This window comes from Leuciscus leuciscus, assembly GCF_965113295.1.
Source record: "Leuciscus leuciscus genome assembly, chromosome: 1".
In the NCBI taxonomy this organism is placed as follows: Eukaryota; Metazoa; Chordata; class Actinopteri; order Cypriniformes; family Leuciscidae; genus Leuciscus; species Leuciscus leuciscus.
In genome coordinates, this window is record NC_138725.1 from 38,649,175 (window position 1) to 38,669,650 (window position 20,476).

Sequence of the window (20,476 nt, forward strand, 5' to 3'; positions counted from 1 at the left end):
AAAATATTTGTCCTTGCATAAAAGCAGACAAATTTGTGACTTAACACAGCAAATCTTCTAACAAATATTTTTGTTATATTAACAATATAACAATATAATATATTAGGGTTTTTTTTTCTAGATGAAAAATGAAAATTATTTAAACATAAAATAAAGCAGCGTACCTTTCTCCCTTTCCAATATGGTTAGATAAACATAAACTACAAGGAATATATCTAGGAGTGGTATTGTTATCATCCAGAATGATGTTATCCGTCTTTGGTGGAGACCTGTGAATGAAAAGATGAATTCATCAACTTTTACAGGTCACAAATCTGATACAAATCTGAGAAGAGTCATCATGAAATCAAATTTGTTTGTTGTTTTACCTTGTAATATTAATAAAAAATGTCATAACTGTCACCGTTGTGTTCTGCTAGTTTTCATTCGTCACATGTTCCTTGTTCTCATTTGCCGCCACTCATCAGTTACCATGGAAACTAATAGTAATCATCATCACAGCTGTTCGTTATTTTGTAATCGTCACCATGTATTTAAGTTCGCCTCTATGTTCACTCTTCAGTTGTCTGGTATTGTTCATGTTAGCACGCTGTTTCATATGTTGGCTGTTTATTCTAAGTATTATATTAAATCTTATGTTATTGTATGATCAAGCTTTCCTGTAGCTCAGTGGTAAGAGCATTGCGTTAACAACGCAAGGTTGTGGGTTTGATCCCAGGGGATTGCACATACCTATGTATAAATGTATTTGGATAAAAGCGTCTGCCAAATGCGTAAATGTAAATGTAATCGTCTTCATCTTCTGTGGAACTAAGCGCTACAATAACTTCACCTTCTCATGATACGATTCACTTGACGTCTATGACGTATGCAAGGCCAATCATTCAGTTAAGCCACTCACTATCAGATGTGTATGGAAGTAGAATAATGTCAAATGTTTTTGAAATAAAAAGCCTGTTGAATTGCACTACTTGAAAAAAAATAGGCATTGCATTAACCATGCTTGCATTTTAATGCATTGTATTTTTAGTGCTTACATTTTTATGGGCTGAAATTCAACATGGTTGAATATTTAAGCTGTGAATATTTCAATTAAAAACATTTCAAACACCTTTTCATTATTAAAAATTCAATAATCCATATTCACCTTTCATATTTCACTTCCAAAATATTCAAACTGTTTAAAAATACAACCAATAATATTCAACAGGCAATTTTCGGTCCATTTTATTTCGCTTTGCAAATTCGCTTCCACAAATTCAGTGGTTCAAATTCGACAGTAAATTCAACATTGACGTCCAGGAACTGCAGGAAAAGCAGTAGATTGCCGAGCATACTCTCCATCTGCTGTTAGTCGACCTCACCAGCAGGGGGTGCAAAAACGCTCGTTGCTGACGAAGACATTCATTCATAAAATTAAAATGATTATCTGTGTCAGTATATGCGGAAAAGATGATAAACACACAAAAGCTGTGTTTATGTTTCATTCAATAACTTCATTGTTACTTTCCCTGTGTATTCTACATGTCATCAGCTTTCTCTACCATGAACAGGATTATAATCGGTTTCCCTCAATACCTCATACTCAATGATTTCCCTTCCGTTGATAGTGATATGAAAGACCAATCTTGCACCTTATTAGGGTAGGCTGTAGGCTACAGGCAAGAAGATGGACTCAGAATATGAACTTAACGCGCAAAGTTTCATGCTGAGCGTTTCGTGATATCCTACTGGCATAAAATCAACACATACATATATATAGTATGCATACGTGTATTGCATTAGCTCATAGCACTTGCATATTGTCCTCCTATTGAACTGTTTAACTGTAAATCGCTTTGGATAAAAGCGTCTGCTAAATGACTAAATGTAAAAATTGGCTTGATATTGGACATTCGCACGTTTAGGGACCGTCTCTAAAGTTGCATACAACATTGGCATACACGTTTCTAACTTCAATAGCAAACTTAAATTTATTTGAATAAATATAAAAAATCCAAAGGGTGCGCATTATGCCTGACACTACATGAACACTTTACAGTTGGTTTTATGACTGTAAGTCGTTCTATTCAAATGCTATCGGAGTTAGAAACGTGTATACCAAAGTCGTATACACTTTAGAGACGGTTCCTAAATGTGCGAATGTCCAACATCAAGCCATCTGTATGCCAATCTATCACTGGGAAACGCTCAGCATTAAGCTTTGCGCGTTATTCTGAGTCCATCTGCTTGCCTGCGAGTTTGGTCTTTTACATCACTGTAGTCCATTAAGATACGTTAAGCGTTGTATATGTCCAGCAGGGGAATCCTGAAGTATTGAGGGAAACCCTAATAGCCTGCATGCAGCACATCGCCACAGTTAAGGCAACTAAACAACCAAGAGAAATATATGTCAACCTCAAAAATGTAACATTGGATCTGTATATCCGCATCGGGGAATAACATTATAATCTCGTTCACGGTAGAGAAAGATGCATGTAGGCTACACAGGAAAAGTAACCGCGAAGACACTGAATTTAACATAAAACAGCCGTCATAATAATCACAAATACACTTACATTGCTGTAAATGAGTTTTATGAATGAATGACTTGTTTAACTGTTGCTGGTCTTCAACACGCGCTTTTGCACCCCCTGCTGGTGAGGTTGACTAACAGCAGATGGAGAGTATGCTCGGCAATCTACTGCTTTTCCTGCAGTTCCTGGACGTCAATGTTGAATTTACTGTCGAATTTGAACCACTGAATTTGTGGAAGCGAATTTGCAAAGCGAAATAAAATGGACCGAAAATTGCCTGTTGAATATTATTGGTTGTATTTTTAAACAGTTTGAATATTTTGGAAGTGAAATATGAAAGGTGAATATGGATTATTGAATTTTTAATAATGAAAAGGTGTTTGAAATGTTTTTAATTGAAATATTCACAGCTTAAATATTCAACCATGTTGAATTTCAGCCCATAAAAATGTAAGCACTAAAAATACAATGCATTAAAATGCAAGCATGGTTAATGCAATGCCTATTTTTTTTCAAGTAGTGCAATTCAACAGGCTTTTTATTTCAAAAACATTTGACATTATTCTACTTCCATAGATGTGCCTCCATTCAGTTACACACTAATCATCAAGTCCCTCAATTTTTGTATTTTTTTTTTTGTCAATAGCAACTCCTGTTTCATGCTGACTTTAAATCATGATTTAGCAAATAAATTAAGCATGTATTTTTATATTAGCAGTGCATTTCTATTCATACAGTATCAAAATCACAAATTCACACATACAAGAATATTATTATAGGATTTACTCTTTCCACATCTATACAACAATGATAAGAATGTGTTTCAGCATGTACTTACATTTGAATTTTGCTTGGAGACGAGACAAAACTAGCATGAAGAGCAACAGTAGTACTGGAACAAATGCCACAATTAAAAATCCTAAAATAAGAGAATACGTCTATTATTTTCCCATTAAAAAAGAAAAGTCAATAACATTAAGCTAAAATACATAGGATTGCTCAGAAGATCTTAAACATAAATGTTAAATCACTGAAATAAGAGTCTAGTGGTTTTCTTGTGCAGCTCTTAATGACTTCATTCAGTTTTCACATTCATGTTCTATGTCAAGCTGAAATTGTCTGAATTATAATCAACTTGATTTTTACTAAGAAAAACAGGTGGTATTTAAAACTGCATGTTGCATATCATTGTAATGAATTATGAAGGAATCAGTTTGCAGGTGTTACCTGGAGAGGGAAGTCCAAATGAGAAGATCAACTGGAGCAATTGAGACCAAGACAAGAGAATATTCACCACCAAAAAATCTAAACAGAGAGAGAAAAATAAGCATGAATGGAAGAATGAATTATAGGATTCCAACTTGGACTGTACTGCACCTGCTCTCTCTCTCTCTCTCTCTCTCTCTCTCTCTCTCTCTTGTTCTGCTTGGTTGTTCATTTTGTAATGTTTAAACACTCATTTCGTTTTCGAAAGATTTCACAACCACAGTGAGCATTGACTATCTCAATCGTACAGCAGTGAGGAACACTGAGGCCTGATGATTGATCAGGCTAAATGTCTGTGAGTCTTAATGTTTGGCTCAGTCACATGTCAAATACTTTTTCTGTTCTCTTGACACATGAAAGTCACAGTTCATCTGACAAATCTTAACAGCAGCTTTGAATGCTTTTATAACTGAATGTTTAGGTCAAACACTGACAGGAGCCGCTCCAGTGGAAAAACCTTGAGATGACAAACAGATCGTAACTGTCTAAGTGACAGAGCACTGTGTGATGTGACGGACAACTATTTGTCCAGTATAATTCTGGTCACACAGTACATTTTCCAAACTGCTTTTCCTATGCAGGGTCACAGTAATACTGGAGCCTATAGCATCTTGTGCCATGGATTGATGGCCAGTCCATAACAGAGCTAACACACATTTTCAGCATGTTTTTTTTTTTTTGTGTGTGTGTGTGTGTGTGTGTGTGTGTGTGTGTGTAATTAGATAAAACTGTGATGTTAAAAGATTTCTATAATGTAATATAATATTTTAGATATGTACTTACGTGCTTTCAGGATCAGTTCTGCTGCCAGTGTAACAGAGTTCAACAAAACTGCTTCGAACATGTGCATGATGAAATTAGAGAGAGGCACTATAACACACACACACACACACACACACACACACACACACACACACACACACACACACACACACACACACACACACACACACACACACATTTATGTTGTTAGAGGGCCAAGATTCATACAGATTTTAAATTATGGATACTTTTTTTCTTTTGTTTTCGTTTTCATTCTTTATCAACACTCAATAACACACAGTCTATATTAAACTATATTTTTAACAATGTAAAATGCTGTATTGAGAGCAAAGTTGTTTCTAGAGCTGATAGTATTTTGCAACTCTAATAACTCATATTGGGGTAAAACAATAAGAATGTGTTCACCTTTAGTTAGCTCGCGTGAGTAAGCCCCTCTTTGCTGCTCTAGACTGGATAGCCTCAAGTCAACTAAAATACAAACTTTAACACACAGTTATAGGCCTAAACAATTGAAAACTTCACTGTAAAAAATTTCTAACCCTCCCAAATCAAAAATTTCAAGTTTAGTTTAGTTTAGTTTATTGTTTTATAATAATGTGGACAACCTCTTTTTAATGAAAAGAGCAGCTTTAGCCTCTACGGCTAATTTCCAGCTGTAGTCCCCAGCCAGTTGTTAATTGGCATACATCAATAAATACATTACAATTAAAACAAGGCTTAAGCAAGAGCTTAGACAAACAAACAAGGTGGCACAAAATTGAAACAGACAAGCAAGCACAAATTGCAAAGACATAAAAGCAGGTCAAGCAATAAACTAGAGAAAATTGACACAAAAAAATAATCATGCAAAGGCCACATTGAAGCACATACAGGACATAGCATTGAAGCAGCCAGCAGAGATCAAGTGGCAGAAGCATGATCATGTCACATCTAGTGTGCACATCACATCTAGTGACCGATAACATCTACATTTTTCAATTGGCCCAAGTGAAATTCTTGTTGCAATAGTCTGTTAACATTGGCTCAATGAGAAATAATACGTCAGACTAATTGAAAAATTTAGATGTTATCGGTCACTTGAAATTTTTCACTTGGGGATGTAATTTTTTTTTACAGTGTTGGCTTTGGTATCTGTATAATAAAAAATAAATGTATATGAACAAAACCATTGTTAATAAACTCATTAACCTAATGAATCTGTGCTTACTTAGCCTGCCACTTTAACAAAGTGAGGAATCAAATCACGCAGGAACTCTTACCTAAACTCAGGATGAGACAAGACAGCACAACATCTACAAAGCCTAATCCAGAAACTACACGAGGTAAGATGCAGATGCTTGTATCATGTGCACTCTTTCTCCAGCCATATGTAAAAATAACTAGAAGAATAGATAGAAATTAAATGTCACACAAGATAAATGATGTCCTGAGCAAGAACAGAACATATATAAAGATGTGGTGAACTGAACCGTGTTTGTCAAACAAACAGACTTTAAGTGTCACCAGTGGCCCACAGCCATTACATTTAAAACTGTAATATCCTATACTAAACCTAAACTAAATCTTGACAAACTATATATAATTTGAAAGCTTACAATCTCTAGTTTTCATATTTTGTTGTCTGATTTTCAAAATACATTACAGAGGATCAATAATTTATCAATTTGCAACAATAATATTTTCATACTTCTAAACTGTGTTCAGACCTTTATTTTGAAATAGCGATGAACATGAAAAATCATGACAAATTGGTAGAAACCTCAGTTTGTTTTCATGCCAAGAGTTCAAAAGAAAACATCCATTCCATTATTTTATTTTTTTAAAGGTCTGAAAATGTTTTAAATATAAAGAAAGAAATAATAGATTCACCATTTGTGATGCGGCGGCAAGCTATTATGCACATACGTGTTCTTTTTATGTGTTTATTAGAGGTTGAATTCATATCCAAATCTGCAAAACCTCCCATACTACTTCTGAATAGGATGTCTACTTCAAAAAATTTTATGAAAATTATGGAAATAATGGTTCAGAGCACTCAAACCACATATGGAAATGGAGGGGTTAAATGAAGCCATATTGACTTAATCAATATCAAAGAAAGTGAAGGTCACCTAATGTACATCATTTTAGTATTTTTTGGAATTTTAGAAAAGGCTACATGCAGGTGCAATTTTATTCTTTTGTAATGAACAATATTTCGAACATTCCACATTTAAATGTTTCTATACCTGACAGATTTCACTGTAATAGATATTCTGAGAAATCACACGTGTCTTTGTAAACAGCAAAAAACTGAAGTAATCCTGGGATACTATACACTGTCTGTCTTTTAATCATTTTGAGTTTCAGGTTTGGACGACGGGATTTTAGAAAAAGAGAGGGAGGGGTGAGATTTAATGGCTGAATTCTGGCCAAGTCTAATGAAGTTAAAGCAAAACAGGTAATATTTCATAAAGCACTTTTAATGTCAGAATAATGAGCATGACCTCTGATGTGAAACATTAGGATTTACTCACCTGAATAAACAACGACTGTGAAAACAGTAAATTCGTGTGTTATTCTGAAAAACCTGATCCATGTTTTAATGTTGCCTGTAGACAGAAAGAGTTGAACAAATCAAATCAGGTCATTATACCCTATTAGGTAACACTTTATTTTACGGTGCCCTTGATACAGAGTAATTACTTAATTAGGTACTTAGTAATAGACGTTGTAATAACATGTAACAAAATGTACTTAACATGTAACTAAGTTATGGAACAGCCTGTACTTACAGATTGTAATTACACACATGTAATAGGCAGCTACTGTTACACATGTGTAACAAGCCGAGTTGGATGAGGTTTATAGATACACATGAAGTACACTTAAGTACATTCTTGATACACTTTATTTTACGTAGCTTATACCTGTGTAATATTATGTAATTACAATGTAATAAGGAAACTACTGCATGCATTTAAGCTGTGAACTAGTGAGTTAAATCAAACTAAGGCAGAGAAAGATAAGGTATGTATACACAAAGTACACTTAAGTACATTCTTGATACACTTTATTTTACGTAGCTCATCCCTGTGTAACATTATGTAATTACAATGTAATTAGGAAACGACTGCATGCATTTAAGCTGTGAACTAGTGAGTTAAATCCAAGTAAGGCAGAGATGGATAAGGTATGTATACACAAAGTACACTTAAGTACATTCTTGATACACTTTATTTTACGTAGCTTATACCTGTGTAATATTATGTAATTACAATGTAATTAGGAAACTACTGCATGCTAGAGTTCTCAACGGGCCTGAAAATTACAACCCGACCCGACCCGGCCCGTGGTTTTTAAAGCCCGGACCCGATGTAACCCGACACATCAACTTGAATTATCTGCCCGAACCCGCGTTTTTTTTTTTTTTTTTTCTTCATACACCTATTATCATGACCAGCAGACGGGAATTCAAATCAACCTTTAATGTTCACGCCTTTTAACAATACAAACAATAAACACTTTCCAGACCTCTGATTTTCCCACTCCTGTAGTAGCGACGGTGAATTCACCTGCGGCAAGTTTACTTTTCACCAACTCCATCTTCTCCAGGCTAAAGGCTTGCACGCAGCGGCGTCAGGTCTGCCCCCACCCCTCTCCATGATGCACGTTGCACGCAGCAGCCAGACTTTCTTTACGGTGAACAGCAGCGATGATTAATAAAAAATTGTTTGTTGTTGTTGTTTTTTTCACTGAGCGGAAAAGATTAAGCCCGAGGTCCGACCCGACCCGAGTCATTTGCTTATATTTCCGACCCGAACCCGGACCGAACCCGCGGGTCCCGTCGGGTTTGTCGGGCCGACCCGACCCGTTGAGAACTCTACTGCATGCATTTAAGTTGTGAACTAGTGAGTAAAATCAAACTAAGGCAGAGATGGATAAGGTATGTATACACAAAGTACACTTAAGTACATTCTTGATACACTTTATTTTACGTAGCTCATCCCTGTGTAATATTATGTAATTACAATGTAATTAGGAAACTACTGCATGCATTTAAGCTGTGAACTAGTGAGTTAAATCAAACTAAGGCAGATAAAGATAGGGTATGTATACACAAAGTACACTTAAGTACATTCTTGATACACTTTATTTTACGTAGCTTATCCCTGTGTAATATTATGTAATTACAATGTAATTAGGAAACTACTGCATGCATTTAAGCTGTGAACTAGTGAGTTAAATCAAAGTAAGGCAGAGATGGATAAGGTATGTATACACAAAGTACACTTAAGTACATTCTTGATACACTTTATTTTACGTAGCTTATACCTGTGTAATATTTTGTAATTGCAATGTAATTAGGAAGCTAATGCATGTATTTAAGCTATGATCTAGTGGGTTAATTCAGATGGATACCATTTGTAGATACACAGGAAGTGCACTTTAGTACAATCTTGATACACTTTACTTTATGTTACATACAAGTAATGTGTATGTAATATGTAACAGACTCGGCTTGTTACACATGTGTAACAGTAGCTGCCTATTACATGTGCGTAATTACAATCTGTAAGTATAGGCTGTTCCATAACTTAGTTACATGTTAAGTACATTTTGTTACATGTTATTACAAAGTCTATTACTAAGTAATTAATTAAGTAATTACTCTGTATCAAGGGCACCGTAAAATAAAGTGTTACCTAATATTATTACATATCCGTTCCAGTGCTTGTACTCTACATTTAAGCAGTTGCAGCCTGTGAGGTGGTCAGATAGGTATTGGGTTTTTAAGCAGGCACCAGAAGGGAGGCCCAATCTTTTGTCTGGAACTTGGAAGTGTGCTTGTTTAGTAGCACTTTATGTGTGTTGGTGCACAGACGCGGTCTGGGTGAGCAGGTAGTGCCAAGTGAATATTGACTGTTTGGTTTTATACTTACAAAGCCTTTTTCACTGAATTAGATGTTTTAAATGCAAACACAAACATTGTGCTGTCCGTTAACACTTCCATGTTGGTTTGTGCATCATGGACACGGTCTGGTGAGCAGGAAGGCTAAATAAATATTGATTGTTTTGTTTCATATTTATGAAGCCTTGTTTTACTAAATTAGCTAATTGTTTTTAATGTAGACGAAAACATCATGGATTTTTACGCCGTTGGTCACGCTCGTTCCTATTTAGATCTCAGAAGTTAGTCTGGGATTGGTGTCTGTGTTGCAGGTATACAGTGTTTGTAATTGTCTTGATTTTATTTTTATGAGATTAAAGTAAAGTTTTGTATTTAGGTTTAGTTGATCGCTGTTCCTCTTGTGTTTGTTTTGTTTGATTTTCCCCAGTTAGCCATTCCTGCATGTGTGCGCTGTATGCCGCCAGCGCAATGAGTTTATGGATGTTGTGAATCGTACTGTCTAGTGGCGTGTTTTTATTTTATTTATTTTTAAAATCTTCTTTTTCTTTGTTTGTATATCACTTCCCAGCCTCATACCAGCCAACGTTTGTACTCTCTATGCTATATGCTTTAAAACACATTAACTATTTATTTGCATGAAACTTAAGTTTGCAGTGGAATTAATTTTTGGTTTGGAGGATATTTGAGTTTGCTATACTTTTATGTAATATGATTTTGGGGTTATTTGTGTAATTTACTTTTTGCTTTATTTTGAATTGTTCTGTGTGACAAAGTTGGGATTGTATTGGGGTTTATAGAGGGTTGGCTGGTTATTAATGTCATTTGAGGGGGAATGAGTTTTTGCACAATGTATTTTCTTTGATTATATATATTATTGTTATATTGGTTTATTTGTCAATAAATCTTTTGTGTGTGTGAGTGCGAGCAGGCTACATTGTAGTTAGTTTTTTTCAATCTCCCTTGCTTTAAGGAACAGTTACACAGTGTTACAGGTTGGGAAGGACAAAGTGTTTTTTTACACCAAACACTACAAATTTCTTGACACATTCTGTTCAAAAGGCTTTTTGGATAATTGACCAATCACATCCTGCAACGTCAACAAAGATCACGTGCCAAGGAAGCAAAAGCAGGTTCCCTGAGCAGAATGCAGTGCGAGATGTTGCGAGAGAAATTCACTTCATCGCTCGTTTTGTTGGCAGCATCTTGAGATAACTGATGTAATACAGTGTGCAGGAATACAAAGTGTATTTTGTCAGTTCTTGCTCTTTAATTTGCAGATTGTTTCATGCCGCGATCCAGATGCATCCAGCGCCATATGAATGTGTATTCCCTGCATTATCTAATTCTGCAGTCTTGTTTTTCTTTCTTTAATGTTCATTATAGTTACTGTAATTTATAAGAGTAATATACCAAGGTTGAGTGTTATTTCACGATTAAAGAGCACTAGTTTATTATAGATTAAATGTGTTTTCATCAATGCGCTAACGGCGCCGTCTTGTGGGCAAACATAGAAAGGCTGTTCTATTTATTTGCCTAGAACCTGTATTACAGTTTTTCTCAATTGCTAAAACACAATTTCTGAAACCTTGCTCCATTTTCTGAAAACATTAAACACAAAACCTCATCTTCAAGCACTATTTACAAAACCTCTGACTCCTCTGGCAAAATGAAACTTTCGCCTCAAAACAGTTTTACCTGTGTTCAAGATCAAACACTGCTCTCAAATCCTAAACAAAGTGATCAAAATGAAATACACTATCAAGCAGTCAGTAAACAATACACCAAAAAACAGAAAACACATTGTTCAAAACATATAGTTCTCGAAAGATATCTATAGACTGCTATTCTGTTTGTAGACTCGTGACACCTTACTGTATTCTAAAAGTTAATTTGTGACATACTGTATCACTTGATAAAAGGAAATAAAAAGAAAAGTAAAAAAAAAAAACATATAGTTCTCAGGGAGAAGTAAATGTTTAATCTCAAAACAAATTTCATATTTTTCTGTCATTGTCTTTTGATGAACGAAAACATGTTCTATCATAGTAGCTCAAAATTGATCAGAAATTACTACTCTGCTTTGCTCTTTGCAATTTTTTATTTTTTTTTGTTCTTCGACCAACTTGTACCCCTATTTTTACAGTACTGTACCCTGCATCTCACAAACTTGTCCTTTGTCTCTATGATACTGTAATTCTTGTTCTTTGTTGATATGAATCTGCAACCAGTCAAAATATATTGAGCAGTCAGTACTGTTAACAAATGGAAAGCACAATGTTCAGAGCCATACAATTTGTTCATTGTAAAATCAATTTTGAGTGGTTGTGTTCAATGACGTGTGTTCACTATTTGTATTTGATTGTTGCCTCTTGTGTTTACCAGTATGGATGACATGTGCATTACAGTGCAGAATGTGTTTTGAGAATGAGAATGTGTTCATAGTTTTGCTGAAAAGTCTAAGTGAGATCTGCAAATTGTGTTTTACCATGTGAAATGGTTTAAGGTATTGACAACAGACTGCACAATTAGCTAAAGGAGTTCAGGCAACTGAGAACTTTGTTCAGCCAATGGGTTTTAGTGTTTTAGCAATTGAGAAAAACTGTAAAGTTAAATTCATTTAAATTCATATCTGTTAAGGTAATTGTTTTACTTGTAAAATGTTAAAGTAAATTCATAATTAATGTACTTTTATATCTGTATTTTGTTCCAGAACCACACATGTACAATCTGAATTATCATCATAAACTCATTTAAAGGGATAATGGAGTCATTTGATGTCATTACACAGTCCTGACCGACTGTCTGCAGGGGTTTGAATCAATCCGAATTAGCACACAGTTAAAACTCAATTACACATTCAATATATGCCAAGAATACAGTTAGAAAATAATCTAAAGAGAAAAAAATGAGGCTGAGTTTGTGGTTTTAAATAATTTCATACTTCTGAATTTGAAAATGTTAAGTATTTAACCACAATAACATTAATCAATGACAATATTGTCATGGTATGTTTTTTTGTTGCCATCAATTTGCATTTACTGATCCCCTTAACAAAAAGAATAATGATAAAAAACTTTAAATTCTAACATACCTTGGAGATACTTTAAATAAGACAAAGCCCAAATCAACATAACAGGCCTCAGAATATACAGAGCAGAGCAAGTGACGGTCTCATGGAGAAATCCTGGAACACAATATTCATTGACAGGTATTAAACAATATCGATCAAATAAAACAATTTAAGTCCCATCACAATTTTTTTATATATATATATTTTTTATACAAAATTACAAAAAAGACTAATAAAATCTGCCACATGCTTTATAGTGCTATATTTTACTAAACTAAACTCACCTTCAGTGAGACCCCAGAGGATGAAGGCGAAGAACATACAGACATTTGGAAAAAAGACCAGAGAAAGCTGAAGATTCCAGATTGTTCTGCTGTTGACTGGAGAGAAGATGCAGAATAATCAGTTAAACGAGCAAAACACTGTGACAGTTAATCCCAAGATGAATACAGTTAATTAATACAGTTGTATTAATACAATATTAATATAATTAATAATAATTCAGATTAATCATTAAGATTAATATTAATAAAAGATTAATACAGTTAATCACAAGAAATAAAAAGGTGTTCCTTCCAAACACACCTGTGTTTTTTGATCTGCAGTAGATCAGACAGCAGAGCAGAAGTACAGCTCCAAATCCAGCAACAGAACAGAAAAACAACACAGTTATGTGCCAAGAAGAGAAACCTGTGAAACACAGACATCCGTCATAACATTTACAACTGCACTCACTGTAAAACCCAACAAGTTAAGCTAACTCATTTTATTTGCGGACATTTAAAAGACTTTGTTTATAAAAAACAATAGTTATAAGTACTCTAAACTTATTTTAATCGAGTGCACTAACACAAGGATATTTCTTAATGCACAATTAAACTTTACACTGGATTCAAATACTATATATAAAACTTCACTATATTGAGTAAAAACAGTGCAATTTCAAATTTTAAAAGAACTCAGAGCACTTGCAGTTACTGCTAGCTCACAATATCACACACAAAGTCAAATCAAATCTAATAAGTTAAGCTAACTCATAACATTTGAGGAGGTACATTACACCTGTAAGATCCATTGCTGTGACAATCAGATTTAAAAAATTCGATGATATCAAACTGAGTCACACAGACATCAAGAATCAGCATATGAATTTCAACAATGATGGCCATTCAAAATGGATTCATGCCGCAGTGCATGCTGGGAGCCACAGATAAGTTTTGTATTATGCTATGCTGTATTATGCTAGCTTTAATGGTCACCATTGTTGAGATTCATATGCTGATTCTTGATGTCTGTGTGAGTCTTATTGATCCTATAGATGAAAATGTTTTGTGCACACACTGTTAGGAAAATCCTTCATATTATCTGATGGTCACAACATCACTGGCACTTATGCTGTAGAATCACGATATTGCCGATTTTATCAGAGATTAGACTCTGAATGAGATCTGTGAATCACTAAATGATGATTGTCATCATCAATACTTAACCATAAACACATGATCTTATTTTGTCTTGACTTTTGTGCCATAACAGAAGTGCTTTATAAACACATGGTTACAGCAGACAGAGAAAATCCAATTATCATTCTGGGATCTAGAAATGTTCTGTAACTCATTCAGTTTGAGTTCTGTTTCAGTCATTGTGTCCACATAACATTCGGTAATATTTGAGAGCAGAACTCTTTTATTTAGTAAATATATATATATATACACAAACCCAATTCCAAAAAAGTTGGGACACTGTACAAATTGTGAGTAAAAAAGGAATGGAATAATTTACAAATCTCATAAACTTATATTTTATTCACAATAGAATATAGATAACATATCAAATGTTGAAAGTGAGACATTTTGAAATGTCATGCCAAATATTGGCTCATTTTGGATTTCATGAGAGCTAAAAATTCCAAAAAAGTTGGGACAGGTAGCAATAAGAGGCCGGAAAAGTTAAATGTACATAAAAGGAACAGCTGGAGGACCAATTTGCAACTTATTAGGTCAATTGGCAACATGATTGGGTATAAAAAGAGCCTCTCAGAGTGGCAGTGTCTCTCAGAAGTCAAGATGGGCAGAGGATCACCAATTCCCCCAATGCTGCGGCGAAAAATAGTGGGGCAATATCAGAAAGGAGTTTCTCAGAGAAAAATTGCAAAGAGTTTGAAGTTATCATCATCTACAGTGCATAATATCATCCAAAGATTCAGGCACCATCAATGCTGAAAGGTATATCCAAGTTCTAGAACAACATAATGTTCCCATCCAGATGTCGTCTCTTTCAGGGAAGCCAACATGTTTTCCAACATGACAATGCCAGACCACATACTGCATCAATTACAATATCATGGCTGCGTACACAGCAAAATCCCCATTGTTAAATCAACACTGCTCAGAGCAAATATGGTCCCATTCTACAGAGTGTTAAAATAACACTGAAGCAGTGTTAAAGTTAATGAGATAATTAAGTGCAGTTAACAAGCAGAATCACTGAAGGAAAGAGAAACACAAGAACTACAACTGACTTCCAGTCACAGTCTAAGATGAAATCCACTGAAGATAAAAGAAGACATTAAATCTGTGAAGATCTCAGCAGAGGAGGATTAAACAACTCCACAAACAGCATTACCAGCTTCACTTATTACTAACCAGACTGACTTTATTTCTGTCATATGAACAGAGGTTTAGATGTTGATGTTTTAAAATGTTTGGCCACCATTGTGGTGATCGGTGTTTCCTTTAGTTGGGTAGTTTGAATCTTGGCATTTTAAGTATAATTTTGGTCTTCGTAACAGTATTTACCAAAGCACATAATTTGTTACAAAGAATGCCAAAAACAGCGATGTTCAGGTGGTTTAGTTTTCATTATTATAAAGTAGAGTGATTCACTAATCTTTTTCCAGATCATAAGTTGTCATTTGTTATTGAAAAATAGCTTACACCTTTCTTGATACTGAGCAGACATTTTTATATACATTGCCGAATTTTTTGGAAAATCATTACTTTATTTTATTTTATTTATTTTAGGAACAAACAGACATCAAGAAGCAGCATATGAATCTCAACAATGGTGACATGCTTCATACTGCAATGCATGCAGGGAGCCAAGCGTTTTATACTATGGTGCCTCCCAGAATGCATTGCGGCATACAAAGCATGTCACCATTGTTGAGATTCATATGTGGATTCTTGATGTCTGTGTGTTTGTCCAAATATTACTTCCCCGATAATAAAAAAAAAAAAAAAAAAAATCAGCTTGATGTCTGATCTGAAGAAAGAAGTCAATGTTGTTAAAAAATATATATGACTAACAAATAACCACTTTCAGTCAATGATAAAATTTGTAAACTTTATGATGTTGAAAATCATAAAGGCCTATCACCTGACAGTCTTTGGTTCTGGCTTTCCATGCAACAAATTATGTGTTTAAGTAAACGCTGTTACAAAGACCATAAACTCCCATAAGAAGTCAAGAGTCAAATTGCACAACTAAAGGCAACACTGCTCACAATAATGGTGATTTTTTAATGGTGATTTTAAAACATCAACATCTAAACCTCTGTTAATTCTCAATAAGACCTGTAGACGTCTGACAGAAATAAAGTCAGTCTGGTTAGTAAGAAGTGAAGCTGGTAATGCTGTTTGTGGAGTTGTTTAATCCTCCTCTGCTGAGATCTTCACAGATTTAATGTCTTCTTTTTATCTTTAGTTGATTTAATCTTAGGCTGTGACTAAAACTCAGTTGTAGTTCTTGTGCTTCTCTTTCCTTCAGTGATTCTGCTTGTTAACTGCAGGTGTTCATCACTAATGCTCAATCATCACTCAATTAATCACTTAATTATCTCATTAACTTTAACTCTGCTTCAGTGTTATTTTAACACTCTGTAGAATGGGACCATATTTCCATTACAGTAGCATTCCTGTATGTGATGCAGTGCCGTCTAAGGACCCGAAGATCACGGGGATCCAGTATGGTTTTCCGGCCTTGACCCTTACGCACAGAGATTGTTCCAGATTCTCTGAATCTTTGGATGATATTATGCACTGTAGATGATGATAACTTCAAACTCTTTGCAATTTTTCTCTGAGAAACTCCTTTCTGATATTGCTCCACTATTTTTTCGCCGCAGCATTGGGGGAATTGGTGATCCTCTGCCCATCTTGACTTCTGAGAGACACTGCCACTCTGAGAGGCTCTTTTTATACCCAATCATGTTGCCAATTGACCTAATAAGTTGCAAATTGGTCCTCCAGCTGTTCCTTTTATGTACATTTAACTTTTCCGGCCTCTTATTGCTACCTGTCCCAACTTTTTTGGAATTTTTAGCTCTCATGAAATCCAAAATGAGCCAATATTTGGCATGACATTTCAAAATGTCTCACTTTCAACATTTGATATGTTATCTATATTCTATTGTGAATAAAATATAAGTTTATGAGATTTGTAAATTATTCCATTCCTTTTTTACTCACAATTTGTACAGTGTCCCAACTTTTTTGGAATTGGGTTTGTGTATATATATATATATATATATACTAAATAAAAGAGTTCTGCTCTCAAATATTACTGAATGTTATGTGGACACAATGACTGAAACAGAACTCAAACTGAATGAGTTACAGAACATTTCTAGATCCCAGAATGATAATTGGATTTTCTCTGTCTGCTGTAACCATGTGTTTATAAAGCACTTCTGTTATGGCACAAAAGTCAAGACAAAATATGATCAGGTGTTTATGGTTAAGTATTGATGATGACAATCATCATTTAGTGACCTGATTCACAGATCTCATTCAGAGTCTAATCTCTGATAAAATCAGCAACATCGTGATTCTACAACATAAGTGCCAGTGATGTTGTGACCATCAGATAATATGAAGGATTTTCCTAACAGTGTGTGCACAAAACATTTTCATCTATGGGATTAATAAGACTCACACAGACATCAAGAATCAGCATATGAATCTCAACAATGGTGACCATTAAAGCTAGCATAATACAGCATAGCATAATACAATATATATATATATATATATATATATATATATATATATATATATATATATATATATATATATATATATATATATATATATATAACTGTTAGGTTTTACAGTGTAATGACACTTTTATGGCATTGCGATCTCATGCTAATTTACCCAGCTGTTAAATTAAATCTGACACCAAGTGTACAAAAAGTTAGATACTTTTCGCTCCAAGTGTAAATATAGCTAAAATTCCATCTTGTTTACAATAGCACAGCAAAAACTCCAGTGTTAAATGAACTCTCCTGGGAGTTCATATGGCTCCAGACTCAAGAGTGTTAAAGTGTTAAAATATGAGTGTTAAATTAACACTCAAGAGTGTTAAAGTTAATGAGCTTATTAAGTGATTCATTGAGTGATTATTGACCATTATTGAAGACACCTGATATTAACAAGCAGAATCACTGAAGGAGAAAAAGCACAATTTTAAGACACCATTATGGTGATTAGTGTTTGTTTTAGTTGGGCTCTTGACCCTTAAACTACTAACATTAGATTTTATTTGGCTGTTGTGTCTGAGTTATAACTGCCAGATGAACAAAGAGAAATGGTGATCAGGTTATGTTTTGACATAATCATAATTTGACCTGAATCACAAATCTAATTTTGAGAGTTATGTCTACCTGGTTGATTACAGCAGCTCTGTGATTCTATAACAAACAATTTTCAGCATTTTCAATATAATCCAATATGTTCCTCAAACGTTGTTCTGATCAAAAGACTTTAAAAATTACTTTATTTAGACACACTGACATCAATAATCAGCCTGTGAATCTCAACAATGGTGACAATAATAAAGCATGTTGCAGTGCATTCTGGGTGCCACCAATCAAAACTCATTCATGGCTCCCATCATGCATTGCGGTATGAATAAATTATAATCTGAATTGTTTTAGTAATTTCCTTTCCCTAATTGAATTTTCTGTTTGTCACCATTGTTGAGATTCATACACTGATTCCTGATGTCTGTGTGTGCCTAAAATAAGGATTTTTATCTTTATCAGAACAACTTTTTAAAAATCCTTTGGATTATTTAGAAAATTCTGGATTTTGTGCTGTAGAATCAAAGTGATGCTGTAATTAACAATACACATTTAAGACAGAGATTAGACTCTAAATGAATTTAGTGAATCAGGTCAAATGATGATGATGTCAAAACATAACCAACACCATCTGATCAACTTTTTCTCGTTGTTCATCTGGTAGATATAACTCAGATACAACAGCAAAACAAACACTGAAGTTAAACATGTAAGGGTAACGAGCCCAACTAAAGTAAACACTGATCACCATAATGGTGACTTAATATTGTGCTTTTTCTCCTTCAGTGATTCTGCTTGTTAACATCAGGTGTCTTCAATAATGTTCAATCATCACTCAATTAATCACTTAATTAGCTCATTAACTTTAACACTCTTGAGTGTTAATTTAACACTCATATTTTAACACTTTAACACTCTTGAGTCTGGAGCCATATAAACTCCCAGGAGAGTTCATTTAACACTGGAGTTTTTGCTGTGAGCCTTTGAAGAAGGTTGGTGTTAACAGACTGCATTATTTATTTTGCCATGTTTTTTCGACTCACCCAGTTGCTCCAGTACCACAGTTGTATTGGCTGAAAGTACTCCAGCAAACACTTCACACATGTAAACTCCTTTGTCCTCAGTTCTGACACTCTTCAGTCTGAGAGAGAAGTTTCCTTTGGAGATTTCATCAGTGAAGAACTCAACTCTGTCTGTGTATTGTTCATCTGATGAATCTGGTAAAGTCTCATTGTTTTGATAGAGCAGAACTGGAATATCTTCATCTGTTCTTTTCCATGAAACCTCCTCAATGTGTTCAGGTTTGATGTGAGAGTCTACAGAGCAGTTCAGAGTGACGTCCTCACCCACATATGCAGATGTGGAGCGACTCGGTCCTGATACCAGCAGACGCTCTGAAAGAATAATGGTTTAAACAAAAAATACATAAAATGCCATTTGATTGAAATTTTCACCACAATTTAGTGTCTCTCACTCACCAACATCTTTTATTTGAACCACAGTCTCATTAGAATCCTGCTGACTGTAAACTTTACATGTGTAATTTCCCTCATCTTCAGCTCTCAGATTGTCCAGACGGAGGGAGAAGTTTCCATGTTGAATCTGATCAGTAAAGAAATGAGCTCTATCAAGATAATCCTCCTGCTGGACCTCTGCTCGACTCTCACCATCTTGATACAGATGAACCAGAGTCTCTGAGTCTGTTCTTCTCCATTCCACCTCCAGATCCTTCACTGGTAAAGGTTCATCAACATAACAGGGCAAAACCACTGAAGATCCCAGAGGAGCAACCAGAGGATCAGGTGGACCGTGCACAGTGAAGCCTATAGAGAAACAATAGAGAAACTGATAGCTTTAATAAACGAGAAAGAAAAACTAGAAGACTATTTTCGCATATCAACGTAAAGTGATAATACGTACCATCAGCGAATACCAGGAGTGTTGCTATTAGAATAAACATAATGTACATCGTTTACACATGAAAAAGAGCTATAATACAATCATAATTTCATCATGACCATAAGAGTTTCTGTCAGCAGTCTTTCACACGAGGCCACGTCTTAACTTCCGCTTTCGCTTTTAACTTACTTTCGCTTTCTTAAATTATGCGCGCGTCAGATTCAAGGTGTCACTTTCGGTTGGCTCTTTCCCAGATAGCAACATTGTTTCGGCCCAGATCCGGCCCACATCTGGCACTTGTGGAATGCGGATCTGGCCCACAAACAGTTTCTGTTATACTTGAACAATAACAACTAGCATTACACACACACACACACAAATAAACGGTAATATGAATGAATGCGTGTTTAACAGACACAGCAAAGTTCCTCTTGTTGTTTCTGTATATCCAGCTTTCAAATTTAGAC

General features: G+C 34.9%; 1 protein-coding gene and 1 pseudogene across 2 annotated transcripts in view; one reads left to right on the top strand and one right to left on the bottom strand.

Annotated features, from left to right (window-relative positions):
- The window catches only part of LOC309474716 (gap junction alpha-1 protein-like), a 103,323-nt pseudogene that overhangs the window by 57,837 nt on the left and 25,010 nt on the right, over positions 1-20,476 (top strand). The window lies entirely within an intron of this gene.
- The window catches only part of LOC309506876 (uncharacterized protein), a 78,001-nt gene that overhangs the window by 4,670 nt on the left and 52,855 nt on the right, over positions 1-20,476 (bottom strand). The window contains exons 3-13 of the mRNA XM_082180829.1: positions 19,154-19,504; positions 13,112-13,216; positions 12,811-12,906; positions 12,548-12,640; positions 7,082-7,156; positions 5,825-5,944; positions 4,971-5,045; positions 4,566-4,652; positions 3,744-3,821; positions 3,355-3,435; positions 165-269 (exon numbers count right to left, since the gene is read on the bottom strand). Of these exons, the coding sequence (XP_082036955.1) occupies positions 165-269; positions 3,355-3,435; positions 3,744-3,821; positions 4,566-4,652; positions 4,971-5,045; positions 5,825-5,944; positions 7,082-7,156; positions 12,548-12,640; positions 12,811-12,906; positions 13,112-13,216; positions 19,154-19,504 (1,266 nt within the window). The remainder of the gene's footprint in view (positions 1-164; positions 270-3,354; positions 3,436-3,743; positions 3,822-4,565; positions 4,653-4,970; positions 5,046-5,824; positions 5,945-7,081; positions 7,157-12,547; positions 12,641-12,810; positions 12,907-13,111; positions 13,217-19,153; positions 19,505-20,476) is intronic.